Source organism: Ascaphus truei, chromosome 2, assembly GCF_040206685.1.
Source record: "Ascaphus truei isolate aAscTru1 chromosome 2, aAscTru1.hap1, whole genome shotgun sequence".
NCBI lineage: Eukaryota > Metazoa > Chordata > Amphibia > Anura > Ascaphidae > Ascaphus > Ascaphus truei.
In genome coordinates, this window is record NC_134484.1 from 123467047 (window position 1) to 123488875 (window position 21829).

The window sequence follows — 21829 nt, forward strand, 5'->3', positions numbered from 1 at the left end:
TTTCCTGTCTAAAAACTTTCTCAGTCACTGCCCCACCTCTGGAATGTCCTTCCCCTCAATATCCCTCTCCACCTTTAGGACCTTTCTTAAAACACACCTCTTTAATGAAGCATATGGGTAGCTCTGCTGGCTGGTACTATACATCTCATATGCACTGACCTTGGCCCCTTGCAGACAAACTTATCATAATGCCCTCCTACTGTCTCTGCAAGATCTCGCCACTTACCACTTAGATTGTAAGCTCTTCGGGGGATGGGACTAATTTTCCTATTGTTTTGTCTGAAGCTGTTATTATGATTGTGTTCTATTATATCATGTGTATTTTAAAGTGTTATGTACCTGGATGGCGCTATATAAATAGATATACATACATACATGCATGGAAATGCTGTACTAGCCACTAAGGTAGCCAAAGGGGGGTAGGTAGTGTACTTTAATATCTCACATCATTCTCCCCCCCCTGCATCTCACATCACCCTCCCCCCTGCATCTCACATCACCCTCCCCCCTGCATCTCACATCACCCTCCCCCTGCATCTCACATCACCCTCCCCCTGCATCTCACATCACCCTCCCCCCTGCATCTCACATCACCCTCCCCCTGCATCTCACATCACCCTCCCCCTGCATCTCACATCACCCTCCCCCTGCATCTCACATCACCCTCCCCCTGCATCTCACATCACCCTCCCCCTGCATCTCACATCACCCTCCCCCTGCATCTCACATCACCCTCCCCCTGCATCTCACATCACCCTCCCCCCTGCATCTCACATCACCCTCCCTCCTGCATCTCACATCACCCTCCCACCTGCATTTCACATCACCCTCCCACCTGCATCTCACATCACCCTCCCCTCTGCATCTCACATCACCCTCCCCTCTGCATCTCACATCACCCTCCCCTCTGCATCTCACATCACCCTCCCTTCTGCATCTCACATCACCCTCCCTCCTGCATCTCACATCACCCTCCCACCTGCATTTCACATCACCCTCCCACCTGCATCTCACATCACCCACCCTCCCTGCATCTCACATCACCCACCCTCCCTGCATCTCACATCACCCACCCTGCATCTCACATCACCCACCCTCCAGGCATCTCACATCACCCACCCTCCAGGCATCTCACATCACCCACCCTCCAGGCATCTCACATCACCCTCCCTCCTGCATCTCACATCACCCTCCCTCCTGCATCTCACATCACCCTCCCACCTTCATCTCACATCACCCTCCCACCTGCATCTCACATCACCCTCCCACCTTCATCTCACATCACCCTCCCACCTGCATCTCACATCACCCTCCCACCTGCATCTCACATCACCCACTCTCCCTGCATCTCACATCATCCACCCTCCCTGCATCTCACATCACCCACCCTCCCTGCATCTCACATCACCCACCCTCCCTGCATCTCACATCACCCTCCCTCCTGCATCTCACATCACCCTCCCCCCTGCATCTCACATCACCCACCCTCCCTGCATCTCACATCACCCTCCCACCTGCATCTCACATCACCCTCCCCCCTGCATCTTACGTCACCCACCCTCCCTGCATCTCACATCACCCACCCTCCCTGCATCTCACATCACCCACCCTCCCTGCATCTTACATCATCATATCATCGGTTGCGGTTGAGGAGGTGGCGGCACTCAGAAGAGCAGGCAGAGACTGCACACGAGGGAAGAAGTGCGCGCACTCTCTAGCCGCAGACTCCTACCCTGCCGTCCTCCTCTGAGACTCGTGTAAGCGGGCTCGGGGGGGAGGGGGAAGAGGAGAAGGGGGGGGGAAGCGGGCTCGGGTGGAGGAGGAGGCGGGGGCGGTCTCGTGGGGAGGAGGAAGGGGAACGCAGGCTCGGGGGGAGGAGGATGGGGAGAGTGGGCTCGGGGCGAGGGAGGAGGAGGGGGAGAGCGGGCAAAGCCGTCGCAGGCTGCACAGAGTGTGGACGGGCCGCATGTTGTGCAGGCCTGGTTTAAACATTATTATTTATTGTATTTTTTTTAAGTATTTTTAATGTAGTTTTTTTTTTTTACATTTTTTTTAAAAATGTGTTTAATGTTTTTTCAATGGCCAAAAGCACTATTAGCCAAATTTGGCTAACAGTGTATTAACTCCTTTGGTGACTGTGGTATTTCTGCTAACCACAGGTATCAAAGAGGTTAATGTTATTTCTACGCGAGGGTTCTGTAAGTATAGATCTTACAGAAGCCTATCATAGAAATATTATTAATGTAATTGAGATTCGGTAATTAACGCATTAATTCTTGCATCAGGACTATATCGCACCCGTTAAATTATTACCGCAATATTGATGTATTCCATCTTAAAATTGCGGTAATCAGACGCATTCTTTATTTCATTTTTTTACTGGGTGCAATAGTAGGTTAAATGTACTGTTTAATGAGAATTTTTTTTCTCCAAACGTTCTTTCTTTTATTAACTACTAACTACAGTATATTATAAACTCTGAGTAACACTATACTTGCATTTAACTCGCGTCTCAGTATGTATGACAAATTTAAACACAGTAGATTGTAAGGTTCTGTGTCAGGGATTCACTCCTTCTTATGCCGCGCTTATAGTGCCGGCGACGCAACGTTGCCGCAAAACAAATGTATTGCCGCCGTTGCGTGCGCTTATAGTAAGCGCGACTGGAGCGACGTGGCAGCGTGAAATTTGGAAGCCGGTCAAATTTTGATTTTTTAATGGCTGTCGCCACATGTGACAGCCTCTGAACCAATCAATGGCCAGGTCGCTTGCGACGTCGCCGCGAAGTGAAATAAAACTTACGGCGACGTATGACGTCATCCGTGGTGTCGGGCACGGCCTTACATTTACTTCTACAGTATGTCTTATGTTCTTTTATAGGCATTTTATCGAAATGTCCATTTGTTTTAGATGACATGTAAAAGTAGCTGGTGCTATACGAAATAATACAATAACCACAGAAATTCCTAAGTATATGAAGCTCAATTAGTTGAACATAAACATACATAATTAAGTAGAATGTCATTATTGCTCAAGAAAAGTTGTGTCGGATGAGATGGTGGTGTTTTTTTATTTTTATTTTTCAATCTAAAAATAGCATGTAATGGAAACATACCGTCACAATACACAATAGTGCCAATTAATCAATAACTTCATGCATAATTTGTGCAGTAAACCAAGCGAAAACCACATAATGGAGGTGTGTGCGTGTGCGTAAACCAGTGTTAAATGTTCAAGTTGAACAAATATTTTACAGCCCAGTTGCATTTTAACTTTGATTTACATGTTCCCTGAGACCCAGGAAGCAAAACCCTGATTAGGTGCATCTTGGGTGACCGTCTGTTGACACGATCACTGTATCTCTAAATTATCACTTTATTATTAACAAAATACAAATTGAAACAAAATATATGGGTACTCAAAAATCTCTCCTTACAACAGAAGTACACCAATATTGGATGAAAAAATGAACTTATTCCAATATATGCGGTTTCCAGATTTTATTCAGATCTGTGTAGTGTCCTCATATTTTTAATTGTGGGTTATATATATATATATATATATATATATATATATATATATATATATATTGTTTTCTATGGACAGAGGGACAGAGTAATGTGGAGGAGAAGAGCTGTTAATTGATGGGGGTTTTTTTATATAGCAATAAATATATTTTTTTATGAAATACTGTGGCTGTGCTTCTTTTGTAATGGGATATTTGTGAGTGCACATACAGTATATTTAGTTTCTCTCTTGTTATTCTTATCTTTGAAAGGAGCACCGCCCAGCAGTAAATATAAATTGATTGGTATATGTTGTTCGTCTGGACCTATCCCCCATGAATTATAGAGCTGAGACCCTTTTTGTGAGAAGAATTATCGAAAGCTTCTTCTTATCGTGCGTTTTTTTCACATGTATTTTTATCGTTTATTTATATGTAACCCAGGTCTCCAGCAGCTCCTAGAGACCCCCCTCCCTTGGAGCAGCGTGGTCGCGGGTGCCGCCGGAGCCAGCGACGGACCCGACGGCTGCTTCCAAAGGTGGGGGCCGGAGCAGGGAGTAGCGTGCTATCTCCGCGAGCAGGCTGGTTGCCGGGGACGCGATCGGGCCGTTGCTAAGGCCGCGATCGCGTTGCTGCGGTCCCGGCAGCTAGCGAGGAGGGCGCCGCCATTGCGGAGAGACTCGCGCATGCGCAGTGATCGCGCAGGCAAGGCCCCAGAGCTAGGGAGAAGTCGCGCGAGTGTAGGGAAAGTGCAGGAAGGGTTGAGGTGGCCTCCAAAGACTCGCGCATGCGCAGGGCAAGTGCGCACGCGGCCCCAATGTATTTGCAGCCTCCACGGGACTACAACTCCCATGAGGCTTAGGGGCAAGCACATCAGGTGCCTCCGTGTGGCCAATAAGGGCCAAGGATCTCCAGAGGGAGCAATAAGATACATTTCGCGCGCTGAGAACGGCAGTTGGAGCTGGGGAGCTGTGAGGGAAGGAAGGGTGCAGAGAGCATGTGCAGCTCCTGCATCGAGTAAGGTCCCCACATCCCAAGTAAGGCCCCAACTCCCCACCAGGTTAGTGGGTAAGTGCTGAGGGACGGCCCAAGATAGGGACGCTGCCCTTAGTGCGTGTGTGTGTGCTGTCTTGTCAGGATCACGGCTGGCAGGGCGGTGAGGCCTGACAAGAAGGCATAGTGCTAGTGTGCAGCAAGTTGCTGTACGCGTTACGAAGTTTGCAGTGCGTAGCTGCTAGTGTTAGTGTTAGGGTTCCAGGTTGCTGTGTTGAGTGTTGCATGTGACGCTGCCTGTACTGAGTGCAGTGTGTGTGCAGCGTGTGTTACTGTCTGCCGGCTGACTGAGAGCTGTGTGTCGGCTGCAGGCGCGTTAGGATAAGTGAGTTAGGAGCTAGTGGTTCAGTGAGTGTCAGGACTGGGATGAGTTAGGGGAGTGGGGCCGTTTATTACTCTGCAGGCCCTAGGAGATTTCCCCAAGCCACCCCAGGTTGCGGTTCATCAGGGACAGGCCCTAGGTTAGGGTTCCTGTCACGTTAGGGTTAGTGAGAAAGAGATAGGGATATAGCGGCGGTTGCTGTTCCCGTGATGCGGTTGGTGTTCCCGTGATTCGGTTGTGTTCCCGTGAAGCGGTGGGACCCTCGTTGGGGTTCCTGGAGAATTACCTGGATAGGATCAGACGGATGCATCGCACGTCTGACCCTTTTAGAAGATTGTTGCGGACCCGAGCATCGGAGTGCTCGGAAGGTATTCACTATATATATGTGCACCAACAGGCCTAACACATTAATTAGTGACTGCGCAGTCACCCACGTTCTCTCCTAGAGTGCGGGACATTGGGTGGGGATTCTCGGGACACTGGGTGGGATCACCTAGTGTTGGGAAGCGTCCTGCGCGACGCAGTAAGTGTCTCCTCTAGAGAGGGACACAGGTTATGATGTTGATGATGTTATGATCTGTTTCTTGCATGTTGAGTAAAGTCCCTAGTTAATATATATATCTGTGTGAGTATCGATTATTGTGATTGTCCTGCGAGGAAACACTCCCCCTATGGTGGGAGCCATCGCAGGTGGAGGCGCTGCATCGTTGGAAGTAAGTACCCTTAGTATAAATGCCCCAGGTTCCCCATGGCGGAAGCTCAGCCCTCCTGTGAGCAACAGGTATAGCACCACACTAGAAGTAGTCAGATACACCTACACACCCCAATCTCACTTAGGGTGGGGGTAAGAGGGCTACATATAATAAGGCACTAGATATAATAACAAAACAAAAAGAAAATAATGTGTTGGTGTGTAGTATTTATATTTGTTTGTGTGTAATATATAGATACTTATGCTTATGTGATGAAACATAATCGTTATATTAAAATAATATATAATAAAAACAGTCTTTTTTTAACAAGGTGGAATGTGTTGCAGGCTGCTCTAGGAGCGAATGGCTCTTTTAGGAACCTGAATTAACACTGAAGATGATATAAACAGGTTTCTGAAGGACATAGTAAATAAAATACCACATTTGCATGTCTCAGACAGGTCTGTAACCCTGATTTTCCCAATTATCACTTGGCAAACTGTGCTTCCACTGCAGCCAGGGATTCTGGGTAATGACATCCAAATGTGCACCTTGTGTTACTCTTTACTTCTTATTCATTTTAACATGGAGCCCTATAAGCTTATGCTTGCCGTATTGCACAGCTTTTCAACACGGCCTGGGTTAAAGAAGTGCCCTTATTTGAGAGGCTAAAAAAGGACCTCCAGAGCTGGAATAAATACCAGATATCTTGGTTAGGAAGAATAGCCACGATCAAAATGAATATCCTACCAAGGCTCCTGTATTATTTCCAGACTCTTCCTATAGATATTCCAATGCCGGAGCTTAAAAACATACAAAACAGAATTTTCCAATTTATCTGGCAAAATAAAAGACCCAGGGTAGCTAGATCTATTATGCTAGCCCCAAAAGATTGCGGAGGCTTGGCAGTCCCGGATATCATTAAATACTATTTGGCGGCCCAACTCAAACAAGCAATAATGTGGAACAATGATCCAGCCACCAGTTGCTGGGTGGGACTTGAGTCTACCTATACAAGACCTCTCTCTCTCCCGGCCGCTATGTGGACCGAGAGGGGAGGAGAGACCTTCTTGGAAACATTAAAACTGGGAGCAATGAAATGTACATGGCGGATATGGTCTAGAAATAAAGATAAATATGGTCTGACAGCCAGTCCAACACTACTAACCCCTATATTCCATAACCCTGAATTCTCCCCAGGCTGCCTCCCACAGAGACTCAATAAATTTAAGACGTTAAAGCTGATGGTAGCTGACGACTTTGTAGATAACGGTATAATTCTACCACTCCAGGCGCTGGAGAAGAAACACCAAATCATAAATATACCAGTGTTTGGTTACCTCCAAATCAGGCACTACCTGCAATCAGTCTCCAAAGATTCGGCATTCAAAGATTTAACAAATTTTGAAAGACTGTGTAGGAAAGGATACTACTGTAAAGGGCTGATTTCGGAGATATATCTGGGCCTGGCGCGATCAGCGGGTTGTTCCCAACATAGCTATATGATCAAATGGGCAGAAGATTTGAATACAGAGATCGATAGAGAAGACTGGGAGGACATTTGGGAGGTATCTGCAAAAACGTCAATCTGTACCACTATCAAAGAGAATATTTATAAAATTCTATTTCATTGGTACCTAACCCCGAGCAGGCTGGCTAAGATCTTCCCCCGGTCCCCGGATTTGTGCTGGAGGGGATGCGGGCAAAAAGGAGATATGGTTCATATTTGGTGGAGTTGCCCAAAAATTCAGGTATTCTGGGTCATGATACAAACATTGATCAGAGAGTACTTAGGGGCGGAGGTTGAGGTGGAACCGCTGACCATGGTGCTGGCCAAACCAATAGATGAATTAGGACACACAGTAAGTGTGATGGGGATGAACTGACCAGGAAGTTGGATTGAAAGCAGGTGCAAAGGTGAGCCTCCTGCTTTCAGTGAGTTCAAACAATATGAAAACAATAAACAGTGTCCACCTTCTGTTTTGTTGAATATACCTCTATATAATGACAATTTTTTAATTAGTTGATAAATCCATTCAGTTGTAAAAAAAAAAAAAAAAAACCATCGCATTCTGCATCCAAGGGCGCAGCTCTGCTATAAATGCAGTGCACACATGTTACAATTGTAGCTCTGTTCTTAAAAACAGACGATCCTGCAGCTGTTTAAGACCATGTAGACTTGTTTTTCAAAACATATGAAAAAGCTATTTTTGTTTCATCATTCTCCAGAAAATAGAAGAAAGATAATACGCAGAAGTCCAACTAATTTAGTTTTTAGCGTAGTTCCCCCATGTGCATTCGTAAAGAGCAGATGTGCAAAAAAACAAAAATCTTCTGCCAAGAAAGTCTTCAGTAAAAGATTTATTGTTTTCTATATTAGCTCAGTGTTTTAAAATGTTGCCTGACCACTTGGTGCTAATTTTGCACGGCTAACGTGCACAGTAAAACTGATTGTTTCCTGGATTGGCCAACAGGAAACTATTAGAAGTATTTAGATAACACCGACCGTGAATGGCTTCCTCTCAGGAAGCCCTGACATGCTAACCAGATTTGCATACCAGGACACTTACAGATGGAATGTATTGTTCTCCTTTGCAATAAAAAGTCCCTTGTGTATTCACCTTTCTCTGAATTCTCTTCCTTTATTAGGTAACAGCAGACACAGTGTTTATCGCATTGTTTATTCCAAAATGATACCCATAGAGATGGTTAGGTACTGTAGCTGCTCTCATTCATTAACTTGACTGATAGATAATCACGGAGACGTTATATTTTCAGAGTTGCTAATTCTGTGAATGTTACTTCATAACCTGGCATACTCAAAGTAATTAGAACAGCAGCTTTAAAATAGGCAATCCCAGAGGGCGGATATTTTTTTGGGGAAAAATATATATATTTATTTATTTGAAGCAGGGGGTCTCCGGGGGTGAACTCCGTTCATTTCAGCTACGGTGACCCCCTGCTTCCAGAGACACTTACCTGCAAATTAGGTGCTGGTAATCACTCGGCAAGCAGGAATCTCGTAATGGTCGCTGTTCATATATTTTCTGGCCTGTGGGCCAATAGGAAGCCGTGACGTCATCGGTGCTGCTTCCGATTGGCCCATGTGACGCGTGAGCTTCAAACCTGAAATCCCTGCTGTGGAGCTGGATCAGCTACCGGCACCCATTTCAGAGGTAAGTAAGTATCTTCAGAAGTAAGGGGGCCCCGGAGCAGAAATTAATGGGGTTCAGATCCGGAGACCCTCTGCTTCAATTCAGTGTGTGTGTATGTATATAGATATGTGTATATATATATATATATATATATGTATGTGTAATATATATATATATATATATATATGTATATGTGTGTGTATATATGTATGTATGTATGTGTATATATATATATATATACAGTACACATACGTACATACGTACGTACATACATACATATACATATATATATATATATATATATATATATATATATATATATATATATATATATATATATATATATACTTTAAAACAAAAATTGCTGTCTGAGACTGCTTCATTAAGCTGCACTTGATATTCTGGTTGGAAATTCCATAACTCCTTCTCCTTTTGGTAAATTTAATAACATATTTAAGTGTTTGAATCACTGACATAACATGGGATTATAGGAATAAAATAACAGACTACATACAGTACGGTACCTGAGTTTCAAAAATTTTCATCAGCATCTGAAGCTCTCTTAATTATTTTCCTTTATGCTGCCACCAATTTTTCCTTTCTTACTATATGTTCACCACTTCAAATGTCAGATCTTTTTGTAAGGACAAAGAGATTTGGCAAACAATGGTGTCTGCTTGCTTGACACAGAATTACCAGATGCAACTATACTAAATTTGAGAATTGAGATTTCTTTATGGATTAAATATTTATAAAACCAGTTAAATGTCCCAACCTTGGGGTAAATCCACAGAAGTCTGTTAAATAATTATCAATTCACTAAATTGGACTAACAGTACGCTAAGTCAGCAGTGCGCAAACTGGGGGGTGATTTTTCTGGTGGGGCGCGGGTGATTGCAGATGCCCCGCGCTCTTCCCCAGGGCATTTAAGTGAAATGCCAGGGGATCGCGTGAGGCCTCTGCAACGCTATACTTACCAAGGTTCAGGCGCTCTGTGACGCATCGCCATGGCAACGTGACGTCAAATGATGCAGTGAGGTCACGTGACGTGACGTTACATGACCCCGCAGCTTCATTTGATGCAGGTCTAAGGTAGGGATGAGGGCTCGAGCATTGGGGCAGGGAAGACAGGGGGGTGCAGCAGAAAAAGTTTGCGAGCCCTTGCGCTAAGTAATAATGGATATCCCCAAAGGTGCTGAGCATTACGATGTACTTACGTTTACCTGAACAATAGCGCCTCGCTAACTTTTAACGGATGTCTGTCTTACTCATATCCAAATCACACGGTAATGAGCTGTTTACCTAATAACGGAGGTCCGTTCATGTTGGCGCATAGAAATAACGCTATGATAATTAAGTCAGACCTGTCGTTACTCACCTCCAGACCAGGATTATCAGAGCATTATTTCAAGAAATAGACTACAAGAGAAAAGGACACGTCTTAAGTGGTATTTGTGTATTTTACAGCTGTAGGTTTTAAAGATTTGTCACACTAAGTGTTACTAAGAGTGTATTTTATAGTTTTACTTTGAATTGTAAAGGAAGTTTACAGACACTCTGTAGTACTGTACCGTCTCAATTTCTGTTCTTTTGAGATTGCCTGACATATGGACCACTGCTGGAAATAATGCCACAGATTGGGAAACATGCTTATAAAGACCATCTGACCATCTGTAATGAGTGCTCGCCACAAACAGGACGGGACCGCAAGACTGAGGTGGGGATGTTAGAATACACTGACCAACAACCGCGCAACCGCATCCGGATTGCAAAGTCCTTGTCGTGTAGCTGGGTCAGGGTAGGAGAGGTCAGAAGAGTCACGATACTGACGGTGGTGTAGGATAGGAGAAGTCGGATGGTCGTTGTGCGTAGCTGGGTCCAGGAGTAGAGAGGTCAGAATGGTCGTTGTGCGTATCCGAGATCCAGGGGTCAGAGAAGGCAGAGGTCCTGTACAAGCTGAGGTCAAAAGGTACAAGAGATCAAGGCAGAATGCACAGGGCAGCAGGATGCTTGAGGCAAGTACTTCATACATAAACACAAGTTTATGCTCAGCCAATTTGCCTAAGGGCTGGCTGAGCATATAAAGAACAGAGAGCCAATGGGAAGACTGCAGGCAATGAGTCATCACAGATAGACTGTGTACTGATAGGCATGGGCGGAGTGTATCGCAGCTGTGGAATAATTAATGTTGTTGGCATTAACCCCTCGAGTGTTTCTGGTCATGCGACGCCGACGTGTAGTAGAGACAGGAGCGTCCTCCGTTGCGTCACGGGATGTGGCGCGGGTGCGGAGCCTTGATCCGGGGCCAGCAGGAGTACTGCGGTGCTCGCGCGCAGTGCGTCACCCAATGCATCATGGGGACGGAACCGAGGTCCAATCCTCACACCATCATATCTTGTGGATGTCACTAACTTCCGACGTACGTTTCACTTCAACACTTTGTCAAGGCAATTATCTATATTGAACAAATCTTTAAGATTTCATGCAGGCACTTGATCTAAAAAAAAGTGGGAACCAGCGGTCACTTCTAGAGTGGTAACATGCCCATAATATGTCATGCCCATAAATTTCACCTTTGATGTACGTGTAACACTTACCTGCTGATGAACACTCATTTGATATAATACATATTACACTATGAGATTTTTGCACTGTTTTCTTTTTGTTTTTCATAATTTCACTTCAAGAATATAAATTGGTGAAATGGCATACAACAACACTTTACAAAGCAAACTCCAAAGAAATTGAAACAAAACTCTGTAAAGGGGCAACATAATTGTAGCTTTAGATTAAGTTTTAGGCTAATCAGTAAACACATACAGTATGCCCCAAACACACAATTATATATATTTATTATATTCAGTAAAATAGTATTATATCATGAACAGAACTACACATCCCAGAATCTCATGCTACAAGCCAAGGGTAGAACAGACTAGGGACTGGGGGCTAGCTGGACAAACATTTAGCAAACCACTAAAGGAAAAGACACAATCTCATTATTCACCTTGTAAAATAAGATGATTGATTTTATGCACAACTTCTATTTATTGAAACAAATCACTGGTACGTTAATACATGTGTAACCCTCTTTGTCTGCTATCAGCATAGGACATGGCCCCTTTAAGAATTCCATTGGACCATGTCACTGTGTTTAGCCAGTGGAATGACAGTTGGTGAGGGAGAGAGGGTGTGCAGGCCCATCCTGCACAGAGAGTCCGTGCAGGACACCTAAGAGAGAGGTAACTGCAGAGAGAGAAAGAGAGTTGCCCCCCTGGACCAGTGCATGCAGCAGGGCCCAGCAGAGACCAGGACCTGACAGTGTAGAGGGAAGCAGGCAGACAGAGGCTACTACCGAGAGAGATTAGGTAGCCCAGATGTGCAGGAATTACACCAGGTTGGAGTGGTTGAGCTAACCCACAAAGGATTAAGAATAAGAATTAAACAGTAACCAATAAGACTCAGGCTCCCACCTCAGCGATAGGCCATATAATCAGAGGTCAAATAAACAGGGGTTACACATAACATGTTTCAAGATCCTAAGCAAAAATTATGGGTTTTTTATATGTTATTATGTTGATGGGCATCAAGCAGAAGAACTAAATAATATCAGTAAGCTGCACTGTAATTATAAGGACTATGGCAAGCCTGACATCTATGGGAACAGAAAGTTGGCTTGTTTGACAAATATATGGGGTAAATTCAATATAATCCAACTATGCGATTCATGTTTTGGGACCTAAAAATACCCGTAGATTTTGATGATTTTTGGTCAGAACAACTACTTTGGACTATATAGAATTTAGCCCATAGTCACCTTTTAGTGCAACTGCTACTGAGATATTTACTGTAAGCATTTCTTTTGTTGCTTTAAAGGAAAACCTATACCTACAGTACAGTACAAACAACGCCTTTTTTTGTGTTTCTTCATTCCTATAATAACTGGTCTCTCTGATAAAGATATTGTAATTAGGTTTTAGATTGGTTGATTAGTTGCATAGAGGTTTGAAAACTAAGTGATATTAAAACTTCTACCCACTCTGAATAAGCATTTGTCGTATTCACGATTTAGTTTTTCATGTATACCAGTAAATATGCTATGCCGTCTGTTGATTTCAATCTACTGCTTCCCACACGGTATAAAGATAGACGAAGCTGAGAACAGGAAGGATGAAAGAAATAACATGTTATGACATTATATAAAATATCTGAAATTAATATTAACAATGTAATTTTCTGACTAACCCAACATCTCTTTCCATGTGTTCACTTGCCCTTTTCCCTTCTTACTTTAAACATCTTGAAAAGGTTATTTTGGAAAATCTAATTCTTGTTACTGTATACATTTCAAAAAGAGAGAAGATCTAAAAGAACTAGTAACAAATATGGAATTTACGATCAAGTCATCCGACAAAGGAGGGAATATAGTAATTCAGAAAACTATTATCAATTTTGGGCACCAATCCTAAGAAAAGACATTATGGAACTAGAGAGAGTGCAGAGAAGAGCCACCAAATTAATAAAGGGGATGGACAATCTAACTTATGAGGAGAGACTAGCTAAATTAGATTTATTTACATTAGAAAAGAGGCGTCTAAGAGGGGATATGATAACTATATACAAATATATTCGGGGACAATACAAGGAGCTTTCAAAAGAACTATTCATCCCACGGGCAGTACAAAGGACTCTGGACCATCCCTTAAGGTTGGAGGAAAGGAGATTTCACCAACAGCAAAGGAAAGGGTTCTTTACAGTAAGGGCAGTTAAAATGTGGAATTCATTACCCATGGAGACTGTGATGGCAGATACAATAGATTTGTTAAAAAAAAGGTTGGACATCTATTTAGATGTGAAAGGTATACAGGGATATACCAAATAAGTATACATGGGAAGGATGTTGATCCAGGGATTAATCCGATTGCCAGTTCTTGGAGTCAGGAAGGAATTTATTTTTCCCCTTATGAGATATCATTGGATGATCTGACTCTGGGGTTTTTTGTTTGCCTTCCTCTGGGTCAATAAGTAAGTAGAGTTATAGGATAAAGTATCTGTTGTCTAAATTTAGCATACTGTAGGTTGAACTTGATGGACCTATGTCTTTTTTCAACCTCATCTACTATGTAACTATGTATATTATCTAGCTGAAAACAAGAGACTGTTGGGTGACACATTCTGTAGTGTTATCATATACTTGAATGTAACAATAAGCTATAAGAAATAATTGATTACGATCCTATAGAGGGGTTTAGATAACCATCTATTAAATAGACAAGAATATGAATTCTACACCACCCTCCATGGACACCAATCGTGTCGAGCAACAATAAAATAGCCTCACTGAGCACAGTAGCATCTATGTTCATAAAGTCCTATGCAGCTTTGTAACCAGCCTTCTATCCTACTGTAGATCCATGATACAAAAGATACTCTTAACAGACTTTATGGAGTCACGGTAAATCCGGATACTTTATAGCTAGTCTAGATGTAGAGTCTTGTAGAGTCATTTTTCAATGCTCATTTGAGAGGACATCTGTGTCACCCCAAAGGCGAATTGCTGATGGGGTTCCCTAAGAGCTGCTCCCCTCTGCACAGAACCAGCGTGCTGAGGGTTAACATCTGCTTTTGCTTGTACTATGTGGAACATCAACTGCACCCACTGGAATGTTAATGAGCCAGGAAAACAAAGGACTTTGAATCCACAGTTGTATTCAATCTTAACCCCTTCAGTGTACATCTGTGTCGACCCAAAGGTGGACAGCCTTTGGAGCAGCTAAAGGGTGTGAGCCGTTTGCTACCGTTCACTGTTTGGTGATGTTAAAGCTTCTCTATTTGATATTAACAGTCCTACAATTGATAAAGGTATCAATTGTTAATGGTTTACTATTATCACAATTTGGGAAGATCTTGATCAGAATAACATGATTGCAAGCCTTATATCCCTGGCATTTTATCCATTTTACTGGGGAAGTAAGCCAGTTAGATGGCCTCACTCTCTGAGAGTGACAATAGACCAAATGTTCTCTCAAATTCCTTGAGCGCTTGCTGATAGTAGTGGGGGCTAGTCAAAAAAAAAATCATTTATGGTCATCAGAGAGGAAAATAGTCCCGTATTTCATGAATATTCGCTTTATTTCCCACCATCCCTTGTAAGTGTCTGTACAGCGTGTTTGTTTGGTCGATCTTTGTTCAGATTTATCCTTGTTCTCAGAGTTTGTGCCTTTACTCACTGAGCCACTCCTTCAGCCCCATGAAGTATTACTGCCACTGTTAAATACCAGCGCTGCCACAGATAAATGAATAGCCAGACTCTAAGCCCTAGCTATAAATTGTATGTTATTGCTTTCTCATAAAGGTGGTTAACGTGGCATCATCAGATTATTTTTACAAATCTGTTAAGCAATTCTTAATGTCTGTCTTGTGTATTATACCCATCTGGGGGGGGGGAGGAGGGTGGTAAGTTATCCAATTCAGCTCGACAACCACCTTCCTAGTACATTTAAAATGAGGTCCTGTAAATACATCTCAAAACAATTTTTTTTACACTGACTATAGATTTGTCACAATAGTTGCCACTGAACACTATATCTACTACTTAGATTGGCAAAGGTGGCCATCCCCACTTCTAGCATCCTCACTGATACCCAACAATCTCTGAGAAACCCCAAACCCTGGGTTGTGGCAGATCCAATGCTGATCATTCTTCCCCTAATTATAGAGGTAAATAAGATTTTTAACGTAGGGAGGGTTAGGATCTGCTAACGGCCATGCCTTGAAGTAGCAGCAGGCTTAAGACGCTTTGGCCTATGGGTTGAACTGAATTACCCTTTTTCAAGAGAATATATAGATATTGCACGGTGTATTTTTGTCACATTGGAAGTAGCTTTGGGCATCTTTATTTGTTTTTTGTTGTATACATTTAGCATCCTCACTCACCTGACGTTTGAATTACTAATATAATTATATTAATAGTGATATGTCTTTGTTTAAATATTCTAAATAAACCCTAATACTCCTCATTTTCTCTGTATCTCACTTTAGTTCACAGTATTGCACCCACTCCAACATCAGTTTCTAGTATTTGCACCATTCCAAAGGGTCAATTTATGCTTGATCTTTAGTTGATCAGCTCCTTCCTTTCATCTCTTCTACATTTGTACTTTTATAAATCGGGCAAACAGATATAGATTCAGAAAAACCATGCTCATTGACGGTTTCTGAAAGGAGGCAGTGCTGACTTGATGGCAGTGCCACTGCACCGAACCCCGCGGTTACAGAGACCCCCCACTCTTCCCAACAACAATTAAACTGATTGCCGAGAAGAGCCTCTAACTCTTACCTTGTCCTTCACCATCTCTTCCTGCACGGTCCCTCATCATGGCGCCGTGACGTCAAATGGCATCGCCATGATGACTGGACATCATGGCGTCACGTTGCTATCGTGTCACGACATCACATGTCATCCTGTTGTCCTGGCAGTGCCATATGACGTTGCGGCGTCATGATGAGGGACCCTGAGGGAGGAGATGTCGAAGGGGAAGTTAAGAGGTCTCGCATCAAATTTCTGCACCGAGCCCCTTAATATTCCCAGCCGGCTCTGAAAGGGGGGCTTCCTATCCAATTGATGAAATAATTATTTTATGTGCTTAGTACAAATAAAGTAGGTTTGAACCGCATCAAATTTCTGTTTCACATGTAAAAAATTATATTTATGATCAATAATAAGATAGGTATGTAATCATTCAGACTTCATTTCTTTGGGAGGAAATTACTTTTTATGGCAGAAACAGAATACAAATACAAGGTCGTTCTGCAGATTACAACATGATACAAAAGAAAGACACATTGGTATAGAAAGCAGAAAGAATGTTACATTTTTAAAAGCTATAAAATAAGGGGGTGGTTTTTACCATTTAACTGCCAGAGGAACCCGTGCAGCAGTGTATTTATAGGCAACACAAATAATTTATGGTACCAGAAAATTGTTAACTGAGTAAACTATTGGCATGCTCTAAATTTCATGTAGAAACAGAATCGCCATAATCTATGAGCAGGAAGCAAATGTCAGTGAGCATTAATGCACATTATTATGGAAGTCCTGAATAAGTATTGCTTCTCACACAAGGCTTTTAGATCAGAGCTTTAATCAATAAATAGAATCAATTTTAGAATTTCATTCAATCTTGTATATCCAAGCTATGGAAATTGTCGTCCTATTTACTTTATCTGCCTGTCATTGTTCCACTAGTGCTGAGCTATTACCAACATTTTAATGTCATTATGGCAATGTCAATATGTATAATGCGTCTTTTCATTATATGCACAGTATATAGGAACCAATAACCAAAGTATCACACATTTTTCTGTGTATTTCAGGTTGCTTCTGGAGAGTGTAATGAAGATACAGAAGTTTACAACATCACCCTTTGTACTGGAGATGAGCTTACTTTAATGGGGCAGGCTGAAATTCTTTATGCTAAAACGTCCAAGGAGAAGTCACGTTTGAATACAATCTTTAAGAAGATTGGAAAATTGAATTCAGTCAGCAAGTTGGGCAAAGGCAAAATGCCGTGCTTGATATGCATGAATCATAGGACCAATGAGAGCATTAGCCTTCCATTTCAATGTAAAGGGAGGTTTAGTACACGCAGTCCTTTAGAGATTCAAATGCAGGACGGGGAACACACCATCCGCAACATTGTAGAGAAAACAAGATTGCCTGTCAATGTTACTGTGCCTAGCCCACCACCTCGTAACCCATATGACCTGCACTTCATACGTGAAGGACATCGATACAAATTTGTCAACATTCAGACCAAGACTGTTGTAGTGTGTTGCGTGCTACATGCCAACAAAATCACCCCCATGCATTTCCCGTTACATTTATCTGTACCAAAGTTTAGCCTTCCAGAAAATCTTGTGAAGGGGGAAATGTGGCAAGAGACTCTTGTGCAGCAGTGGTATAGTACATGTCTTGAACAGTTTGATATAGAGGAATATTCCCGGGCTGTGAGAGATGTGAAAGCAGACTGGAATGAAGAATGTAAGAGTCCTAAAAAGAATTGGTGCAGTGGCCACAGCCGCATACCAAACTCCCTCAGTTATGCTCGTGATGAACTGACACAGTCTTTCCATAGGCTTTCGGTTTGTGTTTACGGAAACAACCTTCACGGAAACAGTGAGGTGAACCTGCATGGTTGCAGAGACCTCTGTGGGGACTGGGCTGTTTTTCCTCAAGATTCTCCACTATATCAGGACTCCGGTGACAGTGGAAGTGATTATCTTTTCCCTGAAACCGGCGAGGAGTCAGTAAGTCTACCTACCAAGCCAGACCTCCCTTATGAGGAGCTCTGGTTAGAACAATGTTTGGGAAAGCGAGGTGGGCAGCCCCTCACCCGTTCACAAAGTGAGAAGAATAAATGTGACTCTTTCAGAGGTTCCCTTAATTCTACATGTGGCACATCATCTCACTCTTCTCCTGGATCACTACTGACCACAAAGTCTGCAGAGATCTCCTTACCTCCACCTCCAGTGCCACCAAAATCTGAAGCTGTAAGTCCTTTCTCTGTGTTGTTTGATGTAGAAAGTATTTGTTATTTTTGTAGATATCTCATTTGATACACTGCTATGGATAATAGGCAAAGTCAACAGTTTCCTGTGATTAGGAAACGTCTATTTATAAACCTTGCTAATTAAATAAAAGGCGTAACCTCCCTACTCAACTAGATTTTTACTAATCGGGGGATGGGGGGGTCTAGGAATGGGTGAACCAGTCCAAATCCGTTTCCTGAAATTTCGCGGATTGTATTTACCAAATCTGCCCCCCCCTGTCCCCCCCAGATCCCTGTGAATTGGGTACTTAAAAAGCAGAGCGGTTCCATTCAAATCCATCACTGAATATAACCCCTGATGGATTTTTAAGAATCCAAATTCGGATTTCATATCGAATGTGAAATCTGTTGCTGGATTGTTAAAAAATGAGATCTACAGCTCAACCCCCGTTATAGCGCGATCCGTTACAACGCAGATCTGCTTATAATGCGATCTGTGATTTTTTTTTTAAACATTCAATGCTTTATTTCTTAGAGACACACACACACACACACACACACACACACACAAGGTGGGGATTGAACATGAATATATTTTATATAATACACAGGCAGGAATAGAACCCAGGACCTTTCATATGCTAGTATCAATTCTCTACCTCTACGCCACAGTAAATAAAGCATTGAGTGTTTAAAAAAAAATCCCACTAGTGTAAGGGGATGTGTGTTGTCATGTGACCCTCCTCTGCGCTCGAAAGTCTACGTAAGTGCCGCGCATGTGGACGTAGCTCTTTGAAGCAGGGAGAGGAGAGAGCTGAGAGCTGCAGAGAGGAGAGAGCTGCAGATGCCGCTAAGTCCTCGCGTGGTGAAATTTTATAACCCGATCCCAGTTATGACACGGTCTCATTCTGTGGACCCCAAGGACCCTGTTAGAACGGGGTTCAGCTGTATTTAGTAGTCTTATCGAGTTGTGTGTGTGTATATATATCTCCTCAAACTTCCAAAAAAAAATTAGGGAGAGATGCCTGTACTGAACAAGGGACAGAGGTCCCTGCCTGGGATATATGGTAATGGCTATGCAAAGTATATTTAAATGAGTCCCATCCCACACTTTATAAAATGATTTCCATATCAACTTTATGGAGTAAAGCACTAACCTAATGACTGCAATAGTGTATGACCCAATAGGACTAAAACAAGGATGTCCATATATTTCCCGGGACAAACCGTGAAATTGTTTGCAAGTGCTGATGGCTCAAGAGGCTGGTGCCCATCGCGCATGTGCATGAGCGTCTGGTAAAGTGCCGATCGCATAGCGCGCTGGAAGCGCCCATCGCGCATGCGGGATCGGCACTTTGCCAACCACTTGTGCGCATGTTCGGCCGGCCCAAAAAATGGGACATTTAAGAAAAAAGTCGGCACCCAGGACAAAGTCCAAACAAATGGGACTGTCCAGGCTAAACCAGGATATCTGGTCACCCTAACTAGAACCCATAACCAATGCTTTTCTTGGCGGCTGCTCTAGCAATGAGCTAAACCGGTTAATGGCTAGCAGTGTGAGCTAAACCAACTAATGGCTAGCAGTATACCATGGTCTACTACAAGCATATCTCCAACAGATAACTATTTTGATGATTGTTACCTTGAAAAAACGTAAAACACAAAGTAATATGTACTAAGGGCAATGAGTTTTTGAGGCCAGATGAAATTAAATAAAACATGTTTTCTGACACACACAAGTAAAAACAAGGTAAAGCACAGATGCAGAGAGAAAGTAATATAACAAAGTGAGCTTGTGATTTTAGTTAGTACTTGTAATCTTATAAAGGATAAAGACAGTGGGCCATATTTACTAAGCAGTATTCTGCCCTAGGGCATTTTTGATACTGGAATACATTACAGCCTATTCAAATAAATGGACTGTAAGGTATCTTCCTGTGCCAGAAGCTGTCTCATGGCAGAAGACTGCTTATTAGATATACAAGAGTTAGAAAAGGGAGAAAAGCCCAATCTCTCATGGTGTAGTAAACAAATTATTTAGTGGTATAAAAAGGTGATAAATGTATTTACAGCATAAATAATAATTAAAAAAAAACATTGTGGTATAAACCGTATGGACGTGGTCTCCAAGGCAGACGTAGCCACCTTTGTACGTATCCGTCATATAGCATCAAAATTAGTTATTATACCTGTAGTAGCTCCCAACTGGTTTAATCTTGCTTGTGGAGCACACCTGAGATACCTGTGAGATATGCTAATAGCTAGATTAGCTAGTGTGTGATCAATGAGCAACTCAAAAGTAGGATGTCACAGTGATACTATCCATCAGCTGGTTTAGCTCACACTGCTTGAGCTGCAGCCTAGAAAAGGTTGTGGGTTCTAGTCCTGTTGAGTCTGACGCCATTCCAGTCATTAGGTTGGTGCCAGCCGCTTGTTAACTTGATATAGTTGATCTGGAAATCCTTTTAGAAAATGTGGGATGGGACTCATTTAAATATACGTTGCATAGCCTTTAGCATATCTCCTAGCCAGGTACCTCAGGTGTGCTCCTTTTTCCGTACAGGCATCTCCCTAATTTATTTGGAGGGAATATATATATATATTTACACACATATATATATATATATATATATATATATATATACATACACATACACACACACACACCTGGAGACGCTCGCTACTAAAGATCGCCCTCCCTCCACCCCCCTCACCTTTTCTCCCCATCGCCACCCTCTCCATCTTTCTCCTCCTCTTTCTCTCTTCCTACCTCCCCCCTCTCTTGCCCCCTCTCTTGAACCCTCTCTTGCCCCCTCCCTCTCTTGCCCCCTCCCTCTCACCCTCTCTTTCCCTCCCTCTCTCCCTCCCTCTCACCCTCTCTTTCCCTCCCTCCCTCCATCTTCAAGCCGACAACAGATTTCGGATTGCTATCTGTTTTTAAAGAGGAAAAAAAAATCGGAAATGACGGATTGGCCTTTTAGAAACAGATCCATAGACCAAGGGAACTGGCCGTTTCGATTTCTAGCTTTAACATATAATATTTCAAGGCTATTGTACAATTTGCTGATAAAGCACTACCTGGAAAGTGAGTTTAAAAAAAGCATATTATACTGTAGTCATTCTCTCTGTTTTGCTTCTTTTATAACCAGATGTTCAGTACTGTAGCATTGTTCATATCATATTTCTTCCTCTCTGATTACACACGGATCCAGCTTTCTTTTCCTGAGTCTGTAACTTCTAATGCCAGCTTTTGGCCTTGATAATATATCCCTTTTGCGCTCTCCTCCTCTTACAGGGACATATAGTTTAATTAACACAGTCTATCCAAAGTCTGTACACTTTCCCATATAATATTTTTTTTACCTACGCACAGCTTCATGGCATAATTAGCAAATATAATTCTGACACACATTTTACAAGCTAATGGACATCCCCCATTCCATACTTTATTCACAAGACTGTTTGCAAGCGAGCTCCAGAGCGCTGGACAGTGTACTCCTTTCTCAAAGGAAGTTCCCAGAACAAAAGTCCAGTGTCGGTGCATCAGAAAA

At 42.7% G+C, this 21829-nt stretch overlaps 1 protein-coding gene across 2 annotated transcripts in view; it reads left to right on the forward strand.

Annotated features, from left to right (window-relative positions):
- GAREM1 (GRB2 associated regulator of MAPK1 subtype 1) overlaps positions 1 to 21829 on the forward strand; it is a 224758-nt gene that overhangs the window by 186607 nt on the left and 16322 nt on the right. For both annotated transcript variants that reach the window (XM_075584688.1, XM_075584690.1), the window contains one exon: positions 17104 to 18279. In XM_075584688.1, coding sequence (XP_075440803.1) covers positions 17104 to 18279 — 1176 coding nt within the window. The remainder of the gene's footprint in view (positions 1 to 17103; positions 18280 to 21829) is intronic.